Raw genomic sequence first — 21,007 nt, 5'->3', positions numbered from 1 at the left:
CTGTGGAACAGCATCGCCCTCCCGATCAGATCTGTCCTCACCACTGACTCCTTTAAGTCCAGGCTCAAAACCTACTTTTATTCATTAGCGTCTCTGTCCCGATGTGTCCTGATGTGGCTTTCTCTGATGCGTGACTGTGTGTGTTGTGTCTCTAAATGTGTGAGCTGTGCACCTGACAGTTATGATGCCTGTTATGTTTGTGTTTTTAGCATCTTATTCCTTTTGTACAGCAATTTGGTCAGCGTGAGTTGTTTTTAAATGTGCTTTATGAATAAATTTGAGTTGAGTAGAGTATATCTACATAAGGAGTGCGCACTCGTCACCGTGTTGCACCGCCATGTTTCCTTTTTTTGTATTATTTTTTTGGACGTTTTGCCTTTCATGAAAGGACAGTTTCAAGTGTAAAACAGGGAGAGACAGGACCCCCCAAAATCCACAACATGCAGTGAAGGGCCATGGGCTGGAATCCCATTGCTGCTGCGGCAAGGACATTGCCTTTGTACAAGTGGCACCTGCTTTCCCAACTGATCTACTGGCCACCCCTTGCTGCCATGTTTCTACAGTAGCCCAGAATGGACATTAAACACTGGCCCCAGATTGGGCCATCTGTGTTAGTGTGTTGGCCACCATAGTTAGCAGCCCCTTTATGAGGACCATACCAGCATCAGATTGATAACACATACTATGGTGTTTCACATCTGTACACCAAGCTAGTTTAGCTTAGCATAGAGACTGAGAACAAGGGGAGAAAACAGCTAGCCTGGCTCTTTCCAAAGGTAACTAAAATTCACCTCGCAGCACCTCCAAAGCTCATTAATAACATGTCATATCTTACGTCTTTAATCTGTACAAAAACTAGAGTGTAAAAGATACTAGTCACTGCTCTCAGCCAAGAAACAGTTTGCCATGTAACCGCCAGTGAGACCATAACTTACAATTTGATTTAATCTTTGAGAGAGAAACAAGATATAATGTGTAAATCAGTTCACTTTAAAGGTGCAAACAGTCAGACATTTCTACCTTTGGGCAAAAATGTGTTGTTCCACCTGCTTTCAGTTTTAAAGCTTAGCTGAACTAAGCTAAGACATGAGAGTGGTGTCAATCTTTTCATCGAAGCAAACACATGTAGTTCCTAGAATCTGAAATTATTTCTTTAGCAGTAAACAACCCAAATGGAAGTGTTATTAGAGCAACTTATTCACATAATCAATCAGTATTTTGGATTTCCGCCAATGCAAATATGCTGATAGCTTCAGGGAGCTTATTCAAAGCTCTCATTCATAAAAACTCAGCAGCAGCTGCTGTTTTCTCATTAACACAGGAAATCCCCAAAGTAAATACAGCATAATGTTTGTACAGTTTATCATGTTTATACAGCACAATATTAGCAGTCTGCTGAGGATACATTTTATAGAATCAGGAGAACGACTGTGTCTGTTTGATGAACGCGTTTATGACAGGAAGTAAAATCCATTTTTGTGCAAATTAATTCAATTCAATCATTTATGATGAAATAATAATTCCTCATCATAGTTATTGCTCCCAGAAATCTAGTGGCTTTTTATTTATGACGACAAAAGTTTTGATACAAAATATTTTAAAAAATTAGGTTTCCTGAGTTAAACAGCTCAGTCGCCAGAAGAAAATGTTGGCGGGGCACCCAGTAGCTCGTGTACAAAGGCAATGCCCTTGCTGCAGCGGCTGTGGGTTCGATTCCAGCACTTTCATGCCTTAACTGTCTTGTCAATAAAAGGCAAAAGCCAAAAATAACCTTAAAAAGAAATGTGGGCATTACATGTTTCTGCAAACCGCAAATGCTTTACATTTGCATGTCACATACGTATAATATCAACATTTCTAAAGTAAAGTATGAGCTGACTTTGTCATCAGGAGGTAAAGGGGATGCTGGATGGCATGACACCTTGGGGGGACGCCTGAAAAGCTGTACACCACTGTTTGAGACCAACAAAAACAAAACCAGTTGAGTTTTATGGAGTCATCGCTGCATTTCCAGTGGCTTTTTAGCCACCAAACATGGGTGTTTTTTAGCATCACATCACTGTGCGTCCACTAGGAATGGTGCCGCAAAAAAATGTATTTTCTTACCATGACATTGATGCATTGTCTGCAGGGATAGTGGCACATAACATGTTTGGGTAGGCGAAATTGTACCCCCACAGTTAAAGCCTAAGCATGATCTTTTCCTAACTTCCCAAGTGTTTTTTGTGTATCCACTAAGCACAGTACAAATGTAACACAGTGCAGTTTGCAGAAACTTATAATGTATTTTTTTCTGGCGACTGGGTTCAGTTCAAGTATGTCGAAGTTTTGTTCTTGAGTGAGGGTAAAATGGAGTGTGAGATGGACATGCTCATTGGTGTGGCTCAGCAGTGATGCAGGCGTTGCACTGGACCATTGTATTGAAGAGGGAGCTGACCTGGAAGGCAAAGCTCTCAATTTACCAGTGCATCTGTGTTTCTACCCTCACCTATGGTCCTGGGCTTTGGGTAGTGACAGACAAAAGATGAGATTACGATTACAAGCGGCTGAAATGAGTTTTCTTTGTAGGGTGGCTGGGCTCAGCCTTAGAGAAAGGGTGAGGAGGTCAGACATCCAGAGAGAGCTTGGAGCAGAGCTGCTGCTACTTCGCATTAAAAGGTAAGGTAAGGTAAACTTCAATGTCCCCGAGGGGCAATCTGAAATACAGACAGTAGTCATGGGTATAACAAAACAGACAGTATCCAGTACCACACACTGTCAGGGGTAAATCATGGACATTAGTGGTCACTGCTGGTTAAGAAAAGAAATAGCAGACAACGGACAATCCGTAATGCTTCGTGCTGCATATAGGGAGGCAAAACCTCCGCCCTGATGGAAGCATCAGAAACTCAACATGGAGGGGATGTTAAGAGTCTGAGACAACAGTCCGAGCTTTAGAGGTGACCCTCTCTTTATACAGATGCTGTAGGTTATTTAAAGTAACACCAGTCATCTTACACCACAACTTGACCAAGGGGCCAGCTGTGGTGGTTGGGGCTTCTGATCAGGATGCCTCCAGGGTGCCTCCCGTTACAGGTTCTCTGGGCACATCAAACTGGCAGGAGGCCCTGGGGTTGACTCCAAATATGCTGAAGGAATTATTTATCTAAGCTGACCTAGGAAAGCCTCAGGAATCCCAGGAGGAGCTGGAAAATGATGTTGGAGAGAGGGACGTCTGGAATACCTTACTTAACCTGCTGCCTCCAAAACCTAGCCTCGGATATATGAATGAAAATGGATGGACGAATGGAGGGTCCAAATATTTTTGACATGTCATTGCCATCATACTTTAGGTTCTCGGTGCAAATAGCTGTCTAATGTTTTTTGTTAAGTGGTAATATGAATGCCTTCAAGGTTGACCTCTTTTTGTATTTCTTACCACATTTTTAAAAGCTCTAACTTAAGTCGGCTGTCCATTTACATCTAAAGGAGAAGGGACATTCCTTCAAGGGCAGAAATGTTCGCATCTTGGCCAGAGAAGAAAGACGGTTTGAAAGAGGTGTGAAAGAAGCCATCTACGTCAAACTGGAATGGCCATCGTTAGAGAGGAGGTGGACTACGACACCACTTATCACCCACCTACAATGCAGTCTTGGGATCCCTTTCCAGATGACTCAACTCACCTGGATCCTCTAACCCAAACGACAAAGACGACCGGGTGGGTCATCAACTCACATGTGACCTCAACGACTCTGTAAGGGTTTACACCCATGAAGAGTTTAAAGCCTGCAGCCCTTTTTAGATAGGAATTGTGCAAATTTGCAGGAAAGCCCAATCAGTCTTCTTTCAGCATTGGCAGTATAAAAACAAAATCGGGGAGTGCAGCAAAATGCCACCTACCTACTTTTGTTTATACAGAATGCGCCTTTTCGGGGCAATGGGGGGCGTGAGCAAGTAACAAAATGTGTAGCTCAGCGTGTGACGTAAACAGTGACGTGGGAGGGAAGCCGCGGCTGGTCAGTCCTTCGGCGATTCTCTCGTAAGTCTACCCGTCCTTCACCGTCCCCGTCATCTGATGGTTAATGGCCTCTTCATTTGCAAGGACAAGGAGGGCGTGCAATTCCTTGCCTCCCCAGTTGCTCATCTTTACAGTGTCTGTCAGGTTTGTGTTTCCCTCTTGCTACTGGCTGCTCGTTAATTCCTGCTATCAGCTGTTTCCTGTTTATCCACCGCCAGTGGGTCACACGTGCAGCGCCATCAACAACTCCTCCCAAAAGTCTTCAACAGCCCCTCCCATTGCGGAAGGCTGCCTCGGTCTTTTTAAACTAAAAGGGTTCCGCCAACATGACTACCCTACGAGGCGGAAAATTGGGCATCTTGGATCAATTCACCAATCTGGCTCTGTGTGTCTAAACACTCGCAGCTTGCCTGCAAAACAGCCCAACATTCACGGAAAATCTGGCAGTGCAAAAGAGGCTTGCGACTCCGCAGTCCGTTAGCACTGATAAAGCATCTTGGATGAGCAACAAAACATCTTCAAGAAAGTCAAGCAGGTCCAGTTGCCTACGATATAGCACTTATGATTACCATGACCTGGATGACTGAGAATCATCGACAACTATAACTGTGTGATCACAACGCTACTTTACATCACATAATAAATAACCTCCACAAATCTATTTCCTGTGTGCATTCTCTCTTAGTCTCTAGAGGTAGAATATAAAATTTAGCTCTGTGGTATGTTTGAGAAATGGCACGTCTTTCATTTGATATCAAGGACAGTCTTTACATTGCTGCTTATCTATGTTTAGCAGGTGTTTTCCAAAATAAGTAGAATGTATCAAAAGGTTTAAATATTTTCATGTGTGGAACAATAGCAGCATAATTTACCATCTAACATTTCCAATGAGCAGACTTCTGTTCGTGTGATACTGAGGTGTGAGGGCTGGCTGAGATTACGACTCTTACCTGGAGGTAAGTAGCTACAGGTGCCCGAGTGGTTGACCACAATGTTGGTGTGGAAAGTAGCATCAAATCTTTCATCAGCGCTGTGGACAAACATGCAGCTACATCAGTATTTACCGCAGCGTTATCTGTAATCAAAGTACAGCTTCAGAGGAAAAAACATTTGAATAAATTCACACACTGATATAACCTTTGCAAGAACTGCTATTAATTACGAGGATGCAACATCAAATTTGGATAAGCCACAAAAACAGCGAGCCGAACAGATGTGGTGGGAAAATACAAATATTTCTCTAGCTCATTATTGCAGCAGGTACACAGCACACGAGGAGTCACAACTGATGCAACAATTCCCCAGAGATGGTTATTCAGTGGTTACCCTCATTCTCCCCTGCTACCCACAATTCACTCCCTCTAAATGAACTCCCCAGAGGTTGAGTTATGGTTGAGCTGAAGTTGAAAGAGAGGAATATTTTTTTAACTTGCAGCAGCGTCTAATTCAAAGAGTCTCAAATCAAGGTTTTACTCAGAGGGACAATGACAAATGAAGTACAATGCGTTTTCCCTCATTAGTGGATGGGAGAGGAGAGTGCCTCTAATGTGATTTGTTCAGATCTTTCTTTTAAAGATTGATTAATGGTGATCTTGATAGCATTTTCCATTAGGGACATGAAATAATGCTCTTTCTTCCATCTTTTGTATACAAATTTATTCATTTGTCTAAATGATTTATTGCTCCAAAGCTCTCGTCTAGACTGTACTGAATACATTTAAACTGAAGAGGACCACTAACCTTGAAGTGTAATGTTCTTCTCTGAAAGCAGCTTATCTAACAGGACATAGCCTGTATGTGCAAGATTGTTACATTTATTTTATTTAAAACATTTTTGATGAACCCTTTAGTATTGTATAAAATCTAACAAAGAAATATGCTTCGTATCGATCTCCAAAGCTTGTTCTTAATGTAAATGCTTAGTTTGGAAAATAGATATCCACATTTCTTATTCCAAAAGGGAAGGAGGTTTCACATTGTTTATAGTGGGCTGCATCTATCTTTCATTTCCTGCTTGTGGGTCTCTCTGCAGGATATTCTGAATAAGTCCTGTGACAACATGAGGTCTGGTGCTTTGCAGACCTCATGAAATAAGAGCAGAAGCCTGAATATTTCAGCATGCTCTGACATGTAGCCACCTGAATATATATATATATTTTTTTTTTTATTCAGGTAGCTTTTATGTTCTGGTGAGCTCAAGGCGATTTTCCACTCTGGTGTGAAATAAAGTTGTATTCTGCTCTGTTTTATTTGGAGTTTATTCTGAAGGGAATAAATCGGTCGCATGCTGTCATATGCCCTCTCTCTCGGAAATTCAGAGTGTATGAATTGTCTGCACAGGTGGCTGTGCCAGCGGCCACCAGCTAATGGTGCCAACTCCAGAATCAGGTAATAAACAACAGCAACCGTGCTGACATGGCTAACGATGTTAAACAGGAGGTTGGGTGCTGGGCTTTCATAACACCACAGTCACGATATCAGCGGCAACTACTGTTGCGCAGTGCAAAGCAGAGACAGAGGGAATGTGACTAAATCCTCTGCTCAGGACAACATTACTCCACCAAATCTTTACATAGTAAATAGTGGTTTGCTGCTGTATTAATGCTGTGAATGTCGTACACTAGGGATGGACGAGTACACTATTCCCTGTATCTGTGTCTGTATCTGTTCAACCACCTTAAATATCTATAGCTGTACTCAAAGTGGGCGGGGTTTATGTCAGAAGTGGGCTGGGCCTTATCAGAAGTTGTATGGATAATCAGAAGCTGCAATATTTATTACCTATGAGAAAAGTATACAGAACAGCCTCAGAATTGAGCTTCAGATCATTTTTATCGCAAGGGTAATAGATTGTTATAATTATTTATTTTTTATGTACACCTACATATTATAAAAATATGTGCCTTGTATTCATGTGTGCCCAGAAAATAATATATGTATGCCATTTACCAAGCTTTCAAAACAATAAAAACTTGAATTACAAAATAAATAAATTATTATTATTATTATAAATATAGTTTTCCCCAGCTTTTTTCCTTTTTCACTATTTAAAAAAAAAATCTAAATTTTTATTTTATTTTTTGCGCAATACGTGGGACATTTTTTACCAAGTTGTTCACTGCCTTTGTTCCCCATGTTTTTGAAGAAAATCGCACCAATTTGCGCAGGACTCAAAGTTTTAAATGGTAGAAATAGGTGTCTGAAAGCAGCACAAGAAAAGTGATGTCACTCCAAATATCAAAGGGTTAAACACCGCTACCCAAATGAGGATTTTCCTTAATCATGAGTACAGATTATGACACAGTTTACTCATATCGTAAAAGGTGCATTATCTGTACTGGACACTTGTTTCATCCGAGTATTCCGCTCAACCCAATAGTTAACAGAACCTTTAAAACTAGTACACATTGCCTGAATACGGTTTTGTCAAATTAAGTCTGTTCATAAGACATACATGAATGATGAATAAAAAAAATACATTTGCTAATAATTGTAATTTATAAGAATAGTTAGATGTTTGCTGCAACTTGTGTGCTGGTTGGAACAAAAAAAAAATAAGTACATTTATTCCAAAAATTTCGCAATGGGTCTAATGCAACAAAATTTTTATTTTCTCTTGAAGTATTTTATGAAGTTTGACCTATCAGCAAACCTCTTAACCACACACACTCGTCATTAATTCCTCGTTCCAACTTGATGAATGCCAACTGATCATGAGAGGATGCACGTTCATTTGATCATGAGCAAAACACAATATCCCTAAATCTTTATCTGAGGCTTCCTGTTCTGCTCCATTTGTTGGAAATTTTTATTCATGGAAATGTCCCCCAAGAGCACAAAACACATCCAACACATCCAAATTCATTCACAAGGTATTTAAATATTAAAGCAAACCACTTTTACTACAGGAATCTGTGCATCTGGTCTGGACAGTCTCGGCCAATGTGCTTGTTAATTACATATTTTGAATGCAAGATCAGAGCCAAAACCAATTGTTGCTTTATGTTTGAGAAAAATAATTTCAGCTGTAATATATCACAGCTGGTGTCATTGTAACAGTATTTTTTTAATACTGGCACACAAAAATCCAAAAAATTACCATCCCTCCCGAGATCCTCCCATTATATTGTGCGGAGGACAATGCATGCATGCTGAGCCTGACACCATGCATATCCAATTACAGTGCAGCACCCCGTGGATCTGTCCTTACAATACCTACCTGTTATACAGCAGAATGTCTGGTTTCCAAATGAGATGGTCAGGAAATCTCACATTGGTCACACCTGGATAGTCTGATGTATTCCACCGGAGGTAACAATCATCCCAGTACTGTGGGATGCAGAAACATAATGTACTTTTCATATGTCACATACATATTTTCAACACATTCTTTAAACCTGTATGAGACTCTGCGTTTGATGTTCGAAAGCCCAACCTGGGATTTACTCTAACACAAGTGCGTGTTTTTTTTTAGTGGTAGTGACAGCTGCCATAATGGGTAAAATAAATGTATGTGACAGCAGCTGTGGGAAACATTATGCAGTGACATGCTACAAGAATTGAGTTCAATCTCTATGCCAGGTTTCAGTGACATCTGGGGAGGAATACAATTTTTAGATTTTCAAGGAACACTGCAGGGTTCTTCTGCAAGTCAAACAGTGTGAGACGCATAACTCTGGATATTATAATTCGAGAGTGTCAAACACAACTTGTAAATCAGCTGCAGCTTGTAGATTTCAGCTGATGTTTAAACACATTACTGTAATTCTAGGTTGGACACAAAAGACAATAACCAGTCATGTCTCATCAATATCAGTGCAGTCAACGGGCATTTATAGGACTCAAATCTCAAACCAAATGGTAAAGTCACTGTAATGATGTGTTTATCAAAAGGCTTTACATTCACTGTGTCATCAAAAAAGAAGACTCAACAGCCACATCTTAGTTTAAACAGACCTACTACACTCATTTTCAGGTACATACTTGTATTTTGGGTTTCTAATAGAACATGCTTACAAGCTTAAGTCCTCAAAAAAAGACTTTATTTTCCTCAGTCTGTGCTGGAACACCTGTATTCACCATCTGTATTCACCGTCAAGAGATCACCAAAGTTGATAGAATACACTGTCCCACTGTCAAACGTTTGTACCAATCCATACAGCAGGTAACAAACTATCCCACCAAATATGTGAAAACGTTGACCTTCTGGTGGTGCTACAGGGAAATGCTATTCGAAATTCCCTCCCCTCGTAGCAACCATCAGCGTTTGTATGTTGATGGTTGATGTTGAGATACTTCAGTCTCGACAATGAACTCTTTAAAAACACAGGCTGTGACCGACATGTTTTACTGATTATACGTATTATCTAAAGTGAAACTACACAATTTGTGTGACTCAAAAGTAGTGAAAATGAGTAGAATCTTTTATTGTATTTGACTCTTTAAACCACGCCGACAGCAGATGTGCGCACATGATGACTGGCTGATTTCCAGCTTGGCGTAGCAAACTGGTACAGCTGGCTGATCTGGCATGTCCCGATTTTTTACATCTTGATGAAATGGCTTTTCTGAGGATTTTTTCTAATCAGATCTATAATTCATTTTTAATTAATTCAAACCAATGTGGTATTTAAACAATGGCTGTGATCGGTATGAAGAAATATAAAGGTCAGCTGCTAATAAAGGCTGAGTGAAACACACTGTGGGAGAGTGGAATCACTTGTACAGCTCAATAAAGTGAATTTCCATGAATCACATCACCTTTACCAACTTGCTGCTCTGTCTAACAGAAATACTGATCTCAATCGCATACTCCATTATTCCTATCTGCTTCTCCTTTACCACTCTTTCGATCATGTTCAGGTATATTTTGACATCTGGGAAATACACTTCTTTGCTCACTTGTGGTTAGCTTAGCTTAGCATGAAGACTGGACATAGGGGGAAATAGCTCGTCTGGCTCGATTTTCCTATTAAACCAACACATTCTCACTCCGACCTTGTCACATATTGACGTTCTGGTCATGGACTTACCACGTCCACACACGACGAAGGTACGATGGTTGTTGACGTTCTTATATGATTGTCTTCTTTCAAGATACACTCCTGTTTTCACAGGAAATTTACCGTTTACATACAGTCTCTTTCAAAATAAATGCACTATGTTGGTACAACACTGCAAATTGACTTTTTTTTCCCTTCAACAACAAACACATGGTTGGGTTTAGGCAACAAAAACACGTGGTTAAGTTTAGGGAAAAAACAATAGGTTTTGGCTTTAGAATCTTGCGGGATGCGAACACCGCTCTTTCAGGTGAAAGTCGATGTCTGTTGGACCCTTCCACCACCACTCCTGCCCGCCCCAGTCGAACTTTCGCTGCCTTAGGTTTCGTCCTTGTCCCGCTGTGCCGCCAGGTGCCGTTAAACTATAACAGGAACCGGCCGTGTATTGTGCCGACGTCAAAGGATGCCTTTTTTCATTGGTTTCTGACACTGCAAGTCACTGCCCAAGCGCTGTAATTTGATGACTTAAACATTGAAACATGAAGTGTCAAATAATGAGCTTCAAGGGCTTGATACACCAAGCCAATGGTCGGACTGTTGGTGAGTGTCAGTTATCCTAGTTTTTGCCGTATGTCAAACACCGTTGGCATAAGTCAACCCATGTCCGGCCTTGTCAGCTTTTTTTTTTGGGGGGGGCCAATTCAGCATGTTGAATCTGCGTCAGAGACAGCTGAGCCTGTTAGATCCCATCAGTAAGCAACATCACTCTAATTGGCAGTTCAGGTCAATGCACAAGAAGGGAAACAAAAGTGATGCCAAGTTTGAGCTGCTTCTGGATCAGGTCATTTCTGATATTGGACCAGTGATGGCAGTGTCAGCAGCCAGAGTCACGCCAGTTGATTTGGCACAATTCTGGGGTGTCACTCATACCAAGTCTCAGCCAAGTCGGGCAACCAGACGCGGCCCAGCTATTTTCATCCAGTATGCTGAGTTTAGGCCAATTCTGGGCCAGGTCATTTTGCCTACCTGGGTATGTTTTTAGCTAGGGAGCACCTTAGCAGAAACATTTAGTAATTTTTTGTTATTGTTCACTAACGAACGATAAATATCCTTCGTTCTTTCAACAGCAGGTTGTGTTGTTAATGTGCTAACTAGTGTCTTGAATCAATCCTGTGATTCTTCCTGTTTCTCTTCTTAAATGACCAACACAGACTACTGCCATCTGCTGGTGTGGAGAGTTATTTCCTCTCACACAGGCACACAACATATGTCCTAGTTGGCCATTGTCTGTAGTCTTTGTGGTGCATTCAACTTTTTGGTCGAGACAAACTGTAACATGAGGTGACACAACAGTCAGCCTTCGTCGCCACTAGTTCTTTGGTGTCAGTTTGGTGTGCCTGGGCCTTTAGAGGTGCCAGTAGGTGGATTTATCTTCAGACAGAACCAGGCTAGCAGTTTCTCCCTGTTTCCAATCTTTGTGCTGAGCTAAGTGGCTTCATATTTACCAGACAAATATGAGAGTGGTATAATCTTCTTGTCTAACTCTCAACAAAAACACATATTTCCCAAATATTGAACTATCCCATTAAGCCACTTTTATGAAACTCACTGACGGCTCCATAGGATTCCATGATAATACTGACAAAAATACTAAACAATAGTTTGTATTGTCCTCAACAAAGCACTAATATGATGTCTAAAACCAAAGCTGAAGCCTCCCAATTATGTCATTCTGCTCTAAGTGCTACAATTGTCAGTACAGTTGTAATTGTTCACTCTAACACTATCCTGAAGCACTGAAAAATCGTGTAATTACTACTCTCTGGCAAAGCATGGCTGAGTGTGTAATCTTGCAGAAATATCTTCAATGTCTCAAAGTGACTTTCAGAGACAAACGCATCTTCAGGACATTTAAACTTTCTTTCCTGGAGTCCACACACGTAGAATGAGGAGACATATGCTCGGATTGGCGCTAACAAACGGTAGATACCGTGGATGCTGTCTGCGCTATCTTGAGTTTGAGAGGCGAAGTCGATTGTGCAGGGTGTGGAGTGGAGAAAGATTGAGTGGGACTGCTGCTGTGATTCCACGGGGTGAATTAAAACAGACCAAACAGCCTTGATACAGCGTGCTGACAGTGCAGCAGCAGGGAACTGGTGTCACACAATGGATAGGCTGCGATAAAACATCTGTGTTCATACACTTCATCTCACTGCATGGAGAAGAAAGAGGCACACTGCCCCTGTGGAAGGTGAAAGGGAAAAGACCGCTGTGATGAACAAGATTGTATAAGATGACAACCGCACCTTTATTGTGATTAGATGAAGAAACCAAATACCAGGTTTAAGGTTAAAGTTTAGGGTGCAGTTTGACAATACGGGGAAAATACTTCATATTCTGGCAGAGAGTTAGACAAAAAGATCAATGCCACTCTCATGTTTATATGGCAAATATGAAGCTAAGCTTAGCTAAGCATAAAGACATAAACCAGGGGGAAGCAGCTAGCCTAGCTCAGTGCAAAGGTAACAAAATCCATCTACCAGCACTGTCTTGTTTGTTTAATCATATTTAAATGAAAAGTGTGGAGAATTCTCTCTGTCTCCTCTGACTGTGGCAGTCTCACAGCAGGTTCCCGTTCATAACCTGCCTGGATTTGCATGGCGCACTGAATACAGCCAGGTATAAGGAGGAAGCGTCAGAGGGCCACGATTCGTGTAATTCTATCTTGTCTTGTCTGACCCATGATTGCCCATGTGTGTCCACTTTCATTGTCTTGTTTGGGAACGAGGAGGCTGATTATTTGTACCTCACTTTTTGGAGTCTTTTTGTCACTATGAGGACTTCAAGGAGTCACAGCCAAGAAATAGTCTGGCAAATAACCCCCAAAAAAACAATCTTTCTCTAACTGAGAGAGACTCCAGCATTGTGACCACGCACAGACATGAATGGATTATTGAACATGCCTATTGGTCTCTGGCCCAGGGGCTCAAATTGTCAGGGGCCTCCCTGGCCTCCACCTTCAAAATGTAACTCAAATTAACACATATCGACCAGGAAGGGACTCAAAATGACCACAAAGAGATGCAAAGTGATAAAGAGAAATTGTCTGAGCTGATGACGACCAGTGGAGACCTTAATGGATCTCACACAGTGTGTAATAAAGGATCAATCAAGAAAAATCACACACAGTGTAACACAGTGCATGCTGTCCAGAGAGTCTGAGGGCATCTTTGTCTAAACCTTGAGCATAACCCTAACCTAAGTGCTCCCAAATAAGGATATTGTGTACAAATCTATGAGACTGTGAAGATTCTACTGGTCATTGACTGTACACACACAAGTATGCTCACCTTGCTTGCTCTAAATCACCTCGCCTGAGTCACTCTTGACTCATATCTAGAAAGAAACAGGAGGTCTATTGGGTCTGGGGCACAGGGCAATCTTTCTTTCTCTAACCTTGTTTGCGATAAAAACAGAGCCAGCCAGAGCTCCCTTTTCTGGGGAGTTGTGCTCCTTCGGTCAGAGTTAAGAGACCATAGATAATCGAGGTCGAGCAGCCTGACCTCGAGGCCTCTTTCAGGCCTGCAACTGCTCTGACCATGACTGTAGGCCTAATTGTCTTTACTGACCAAGACTGAGGGTTTCAGTGTAACCAAAATTCCTCCACACAAAGGAACTGCAAAGAGACAAAAATAACTACAAAAATGTGAAAAACAACCACAAGGAGACACAAAACCCCAAAAAGATGCATATTGATTTAAAAGAGACACAAAACAATAAATAAAAAAGAGGCAAAACCACCACAAAGTCTGTGTGTCTTGCTCCTACGTGGGAGAGGTGGTGGGGTTTTCTGCATATCTGTTCCCAGGGGCTTACTGTCTCACATTCCACCCAAATAGAATAAGTAGATACAGAAAATGAATTAATTATTAAAGATGTTGTGAAATGTAGCATGTGGCTAAGTGTGATGATAAGGTTGTGTATCTCAGCTTTTCTGTGACTTTACACACATGTTACAGGGAAATGTCTTACCAGCTGAAGCCAAATGTTGGTGGTCAAAACCTGGTTTTTCTCATCCTGTAAGAAAATGATGAAGTTATCAACATTAATATTCAGGTAATTTGGTGTATTTATTTAATTACTTATTGTCTTCTGAGGTTCAGCTTTAACAAAGCAGGTGTCATGCTACTCAACAAAAAAAAAATGTAATGTCTGCAGCAGCTTCACTTCTAATGGCTTTGATGACAGAGAAACAACTGACTGTTAACTCGCAACAATTACACTTTGACTTTATGACTCAAAGACATCCAAACATAGAGGTAAATGATCCAAAATGTATTTGTGCATGAATATAACAAGAAGTCTTCATCAATCAAAACATAACTGCTGGTTTCGACATAACCTCTAGCAGAAAATTTAATAATTTTACATGAGAATTTTGGCTGTGAAGTGAGAACACGATCTTTATATTGATTGATGATAACCGAGTATCACTAGGAGTGACACCGCTTTGTGTATGCATGCTTAGTAATGTGTGCATTTACATACCACATCCATGATCTGCATCAGGGTTAAGCCAAATTGAACAGTCAGAGTCTGGGAGTCATTGTAAACAGGCCTCTCCAGTGGGTTGTAGTTGGCCATCAGGTCCGAGTACAGTCTGCGCTGATTTGGCCCCTGAAGAGAAACTACAAAATACAGAGAAACCTGGACAGTAAATATACTTTCATAATCACTTCTGAAAAAATGAGCGAGACTGACACAGTCACATATACTCCCAGCTCCTTTTCAATTTCATTGCCAACCTCCCATTTACACGGCCATCCTACAGCACAAACAGCATTTTTTTCTTTTACTATAAACTGAATTTAATGACTGTCTGAGACTGCTCTCAGCTCAGTGTCTGTCTTACATAACTGATTTCTTTTTCTAGCCAAAGCAAAAGCAGTTTGTTCGGTACAAAGAGCAAAAGAGCTGAATTTCACTGATAGGAATTCCAAAGACGAGGATGTCACCACATAGAACTTTTTGTGGTCGTCTGTTTATTCATCACAAATGGTAAATCGACTACATTTATAGCACTTCTCTCGTCTTAGCGACCACTCAAAGCACTTTACAACACAAGGACCATTCACCCATTCACACACATTCATACAATGGTGACTGAGGCTCTAGTGGGGGCCTCCTGCTCATCAGATACACTTTCCCACGCCCTTACACACTGATGGCACAGCCAACGGGAGCACTTTGGGGTTCAGTATCTTGCCCAAGGACACTTCGACATGATGACTGCAAGGGCCAGGAATTAAAGCACCTTCTGATTGGCAGATGACCACTCTACCTCCTGAGCCACAGTGCCGCAGTGTGTATCTAGAGTATTTATAAGACAACACTGAACTTGTTTGATCAATAAAAGTCATCTCTCCAAGGCTGTTCTTAGGCACAGAGGTTGTCTGAGCTAAATGCATGTTTAACCACAGCACATCTGGGGCAAATTCACAAAAGGACTGCTTGGCTTCTGCGGCCGCTATACCAACACAAATAAGACGAAAGGAAACTGTAAAATTCTCAAAGGACCTGCAGTGAGATGCACCCCAAACTGCACAGCCAAGCAAACGGCATCTCAGTCCTCCTGTGCTACTTGCTCATATTTGAATCAAGTAATATACACTTGGCACAACATTGGGTCCTTTCTGTGTAAATGAGCCTCACTGCAAAAACTGGAGATCAGCTTCAACAACCACAGGCAGCAACAGTAAAAGTATCATCAACTTCAGAGAATTTGAAAAGCGAATATTGTCATCTTCTTTAAAAGTCTGAAGATGTGCATTTGAAAAGACAGACTGGGATTTTAAATCCCAAATACAGTCTCTCTCTGTCACATCTTAATTCCTTGCCTGAAGTCTTGAGGAGCGCCTCTGCATGTCGTCGGTCAGGACCCTGAACTCGCAGTTAGAAAACCTCAGTTTTCTTTTTTACTCGCTTCTGCCTATTGCAACATTTGCTTTACCACATGGATAACTGCAATCCGATGAACAAAAGGGGCAAATCGCACTTAGATGCAAACCTTAATGTTTATGTTTGTCCTCTGGGTACCATCAACATCTGTATAAAATTGCAGGGCAGTTTATCCAATAGTCACTGAGATGTTCCAGTCAGGACCAAAGTGACAGACTGATGATTCTACATTGGCTTCAAATGATCGTAAAAATTACAACTTTGTTTGGAACTGGAAGTTTACTTAAAGTCCGGGTGAAGCAAAAATAAATGTGTCCAGATTTTGTCACATCGCAGAAAATTGTTATTAACCATGTAACCAAATTTGAATGATTAAAAAATTGCAAAGTATATAAAATGAGGTCCCAAAACTGTGAAAAAAAGAGTAGTATTGTCTATAGACACTAGGGGTGTGTCCACTGAGTGAACCACTGCGCAGCGACAGATTCTCATTAGCAGCTAACCCAGTAGCACACTAACAGACACAACCCCTAAGCCAAAAACGAGTGAGCTGCTGCGCGGTAATAGACTTTCGTTAGCAGCTAACTCAGTAGCACAGAAGCAAACACACCCCTGAAACACAGAACGAGTGAGCCACTGCGCCACGACATACTCTTGTTAGCAGCTAACTCAGTGGCACAGTAACGTACACACCTTTATCTGAGCCAAAACCGAGTGAGCCACTGTGCGGCGACGGATTCTAGTTAACAGCTAACCCAATAGCACAGTAACAAACACGTTCCCTGAGCAAAGAACAAGTAAGCCACTGAGCCAAAAATGAGTGAGCCACTGCACAGCTACAGACTCTAGTTAGCAGCTAACCCAGCTCAGAGCGATGTACACAGCCTCTGAGCCAAAGAACGAGTTAGCAACTGTGCAGCGACGTACTCTTGTTAGCAGCTCACCAAGTAGCACAGTAACGAACACTGAGTCAAAAACAAATGCACCACTGCACAACAACAGACTTTCGTTGGCAGCTAACTCAACAGCAGAGCAACGTACACAGCCCCTGAGCCAAAGAACGAGTTAGAAACTGCGCAGTGACATACTCTTGTTAGCAGGTAACCTAACAGCAAAGTAACATATAAGCCCTTAGAGCCAAAGAACGAGTGAGCCAGCATATAGCAACTCTCATTCAGCAGCTAACAGCAGCTATTGTTAGCACATAGCACATGGTGAACTCAAAGCTCAACGCAGTGGGTGAATGTAGCGACACTAATGCTACTACTAACATTACTTATGATAGGCAAAAGTAGGGGAGGGGTTATGTTAAGGGTAGCTCCAGTGCTTCCAGACACGATCTCAGGCCTGCCAAAAAATCCTGGACATGAAAATGGTGAAACTCCACAATGCAGCGCTACATAGTTCCCAGTATTTAACATGTTTTCAACAAGTAGTTTCTAGCATGTATAAGCTCTTTAGAAAGAAATCTTTAATTTCAAGAATAAGACTGAGCCAAGGCTACATTCACCCCATCCACACATCATCCCATCCCCGTCTGAGGTTCTGGCTCATTATCACACCTCTTCCCATTTATAATCTTGAATAGAATATTGTAACAAAGTGAAGGGTGGTGAAACACATGAAACCTGAACAAGGCAATCATCCAAATACAATACCTGCACTGGATTCATCTCACTGTGCAGTCTCAAGTTGGACCTGACCCTCATTTTAACACACTCTCACATCCCCTCTTGAGTTATGGAGCGTTTTTGGCAGCATGTATTCACTTCACTAATGGCCACAGCCCAATTATCCTAAACCACCTATGAGAAGCACATTATCCCGATGATTTGGCAGAGATGTTGACTGTAGGCATCTCCCCATTCCCCTGCTCTCTGATGCATCCGGTTCTTTCATAAAAAAAGAAAGCTTGTCTTTGTCCACAGCTCAATCCCCTATGGATCTGCTCCCCTCCAAACCTCGCCATAATCAAATTTCATCATGCAGATCAGCACGGGGAAATCAATGTATTATTATGCTAAGATTTCTCTCTAATACATCCCAGCATGTCACTTGCTGTCAGAATACACAACGAACATTCCTTATATGTTTCTGAAAGTGAGCTGGGAGCCATAAAACGGAGAAGCAAAGCCTTTTTACGTCTTAATCAATTGAAGAGCTTTAATAATGTCAAAGAGACGGACAAGGGCTTTAAGTAGCCCAGACATGTGCTCAGACATTAAGATGTGCATGTATGTGTGCACAGCAACACAACTTCTCTCCATCTGCCTCCTTAGACTTCACTCTGGGGGAAGCCTCAATTAAGTAGTGCCTGCAAAGTGCAGACTGAAGAGCCTGAGTCAGTGATTACCATTAAATTAACTGCCTGAGTCAAAATATTCAAAATTCAGAGCAGATCGGAGCAAAACTGATGAGACACAGCATGTCTTGAAGGTTTTGTGAACTAATTGCCATTTAAAGAACAGGGGTCCTTAGATTTTTGTAGATTTGCATGAGTTGACCTGTGATGTGTGTCCTTTGCCACGGAGCACAGGCACCAGCAGTGTAAGCAGCAGTTCATACAGAAGGGAAATATGTGTTGCAACATAGCGTGAAGGCCACAACAAGAGCAGTGCTACTCTGGTTTTAATACAGAAACCTTTGTTCGGCTCTCCATTACAATGAGGGTCTTTGAATAATGAACTTAGTGTGACATTTCCAGTGTTTTGCAGTTCTCTCGCTCACCCTCACATGCACTCACACACACACTTGTGATCTTTTGCCCCAGTGTTAGAAATCAATACAAAAACATATCCATCAACAGAAACTCCCTGCGAGTCTCCACTTTGAAGCTAATTATGAAAGACCTCACACTGCATCAATAAAAGCTGCAACAGTCACACACCACAGTGCATACAGCACAGCACTGAGTCCATATGACACAACATGACACCTGTGATGTAATGTGTATTGCAATTATTACATACTGCAAATTGGATGTTGGTTTTCATGCAGTTATTACATTTCTGCATATTGTACATTTGGAAGCGGCTTTAAAGTTAGAGAAAACATTGTCTCTAATTACAGTCTCACACATGCACAAAACCAGTGGCTGCACCATTACAATAAAAGGAAATGTAAGTCTTGTCATTTTATTTTACACAGTAAGCCCACATGCATGCTTCTTTATGATTAAAAACGTTGGCTTTTATTCAGACTGATTTTGATTTAACTCACAATAGACTACGTGTTAATGGTGCATCAAGTGCTGAGGAAAGAATGAAAAATAAACATTTACCCACAATATTACACTTACTATTAGTTTCAGTTTACATAAACTAGTATGGTCATTAAATATGTGTGATTAAAATTGAATTAAATAACATTAACGTCACCTAAACTCGGTGTTTGGCACAACAGGTATGTAAATACACTCAGGCGGTAAATGAATCCATCGTGGAGCAGGTTAATTACGCACATGAAACGCAAAAACCACATAAAAAGGGCGACCCCCAGCCTATTCCCGGTAAAAACACCCCAGGTTTGGTGAGTTAATTAGCAATTACAGCGCACGGTGACAGCCTACCTTTCAGTGTGAAGGCGCTGACTGCGAGGAAGAGCAGAAAATTCAGTGAGTCCATGTTGATCCGAGAGAAGAGTGAGAGCGCAGAGACTCCTCAGTTCATCTGTGGACCTGACGGGATGCGAAGATGATGGGAGTGTGTGTGTGTGTGTGTGTGTGTGTGTGTGTGTGTGTGTGTGTGTGTGTGTGTGTGTGTGTCTGCGGGGTGTATTAAATAACTCCTCCTCCTAATGAATAGCTGCTGTTTGGCAGGACAGCCATGAGATTTGTTGTTGCATCGAGACTCTGCCCCCAGTCTCACTAATTGACCGTGCACCTGCTGATGGAGGAGAACACCACAAAGGAACGAAGAACAAAACAAATGGTCAAAAATATTACCATTTCCACACTCTCTAAACGCATGTTGTGTCTATTAGTCACAGCCTAATAGCCCCCATATGTGCTTTTACCCTGCATCATTTCATTACTTCTCAAAATGAGTTGAAGGAGTATGAAAGGTGATGCTCAGGGATGCTGAAAAAAGTTGCTCAGGCTCTCACTGAGCTGCTATAAATCAACTTTTGCAAAACAAAGAGACACCTGCTGGTCACTGAGCAAAATTACAACTGTATTTTAAAATTTAGTTGATGGGATTCTTCTTTTTCTAATGTTTGTCAGTGTAAGTTTGCAGGAACTGTGCATATATTTTGATGTGTGTAGATACCCTGCTACTTCCTATCACCCCAAAATATACTGAATGAAAATTTAAATGCAACAGTTTTGTTTTTGCTCCCAATTTCCACTGGTTTAAGTTCAAGACCTAAGACTTTTTCATTGCACTCTATAGATAGATTTCTCTCAAAATATGGTCGCAAAGTTTTAAAAATTCATGTCAGTCAGCACTTCACTTCAAGATAATCAATCCACATGACAGGTGTGGTATATCAAGATGCTGATTCAACTGCATCATTAATACACAGGTGTGCCTTGGGCTCGTCAGAATTAATGGCCACTCTAAAATGTGCAGTTTGATCACACAACACAATGCCACAGCTGTGATGAGTTTTCAGGGAGCGTGCCATTGGCGTGCTGACTGCAGGAATGTCCACCAGAGCTTTTGCCTGTGAATTGATTCATTTCACTACCATAAGATGTCTCCAGTGTCGTTCCAGGTGATTTGGCAGTACATCCAAACAGCCCCACAACCACAGACCACGTGTAGCTACACCAGCTCAGGACCTCCACATCCAGCATCTTCACCTCTTCTCTTCTCAAGATTGTCTGAGTCTTTGTTCCAGGGCATTGAAAAAGTTACTCTGCCGGAGAGAGGTGCTAACATTGAAGACATGCGGAAGAGAAGTATGCTGGATATTTAATCCACAAACATTATCTCTGAAAGGATTAAATGATGAGAAACCATTTTATGCCATGCTATAAAATATGAAATAATGGTGTTGAACACTCTTGACGATGGTCCACGACAACTGAAACATTAGGGTTACTAAT

At 41.5% G+C, this 21,007-nt stretch overlaps 1 protein-coding gene across 1 annotated transcript in view; it reads right to left on the bottom strand.

The window, feature by feature from the left end:
* The window catches only part of LOC125906047 (neuronal acetylcholine receptor subunit alpha-7-like), a 36,372-nt gene extending 16,713 nt beyond the window's left edge, over positions 1-19,659 (bottom strand). Inside the window, exons 1-5 of the mRNA XM_049604428.1 lie at positions 19,526-19,659; positions 14,548-14,687; positions 14,032-14,076; positions 8,217-8,326; positions 4,948-5,027 (exon numbers count right to left, since the gene is read on the bottom strand). Of these exons, the coding sequence (XP_049460385.1) occupies positions 4,948-5,027; positions 8,217-8,326; positions 14,032-14,076; positions 14,548-14,687; positions 19,526-19,580 (430 nt within the window). The 5' untranslated portion in view covers positions 19,581-19,659. The remainder of the gene's footprint in view (positions 1-4,947; positions 5,028-8,216; positions 8,327-14,031; positions 14,077-14,547; positions 14,688-19,525) is intronic.
* Between the last annotated feature and the right edge of the window lie 1,348 nt (positions 19,660-21,007).

The sequence above is a fragment of the Epinephelus fuscoguttatus genome, linkage group LG2 (assembly GCF_011397635.1).
Source record: "Epinephelus fuscoguttatus linkage group LG2, E.fuscoguttatus.final_Chr_v1".
NCBI lineage: Eukaryota > Metazoa > Chordata > Actinopteri > Perciformes > Serranidae > Epinephelus > Epinephelus fuscoguttatus.
Note: the sequence above shows the minus strand (reverse complement) of the source record. Positions and strands in the feature narration are given on the sequence as shown.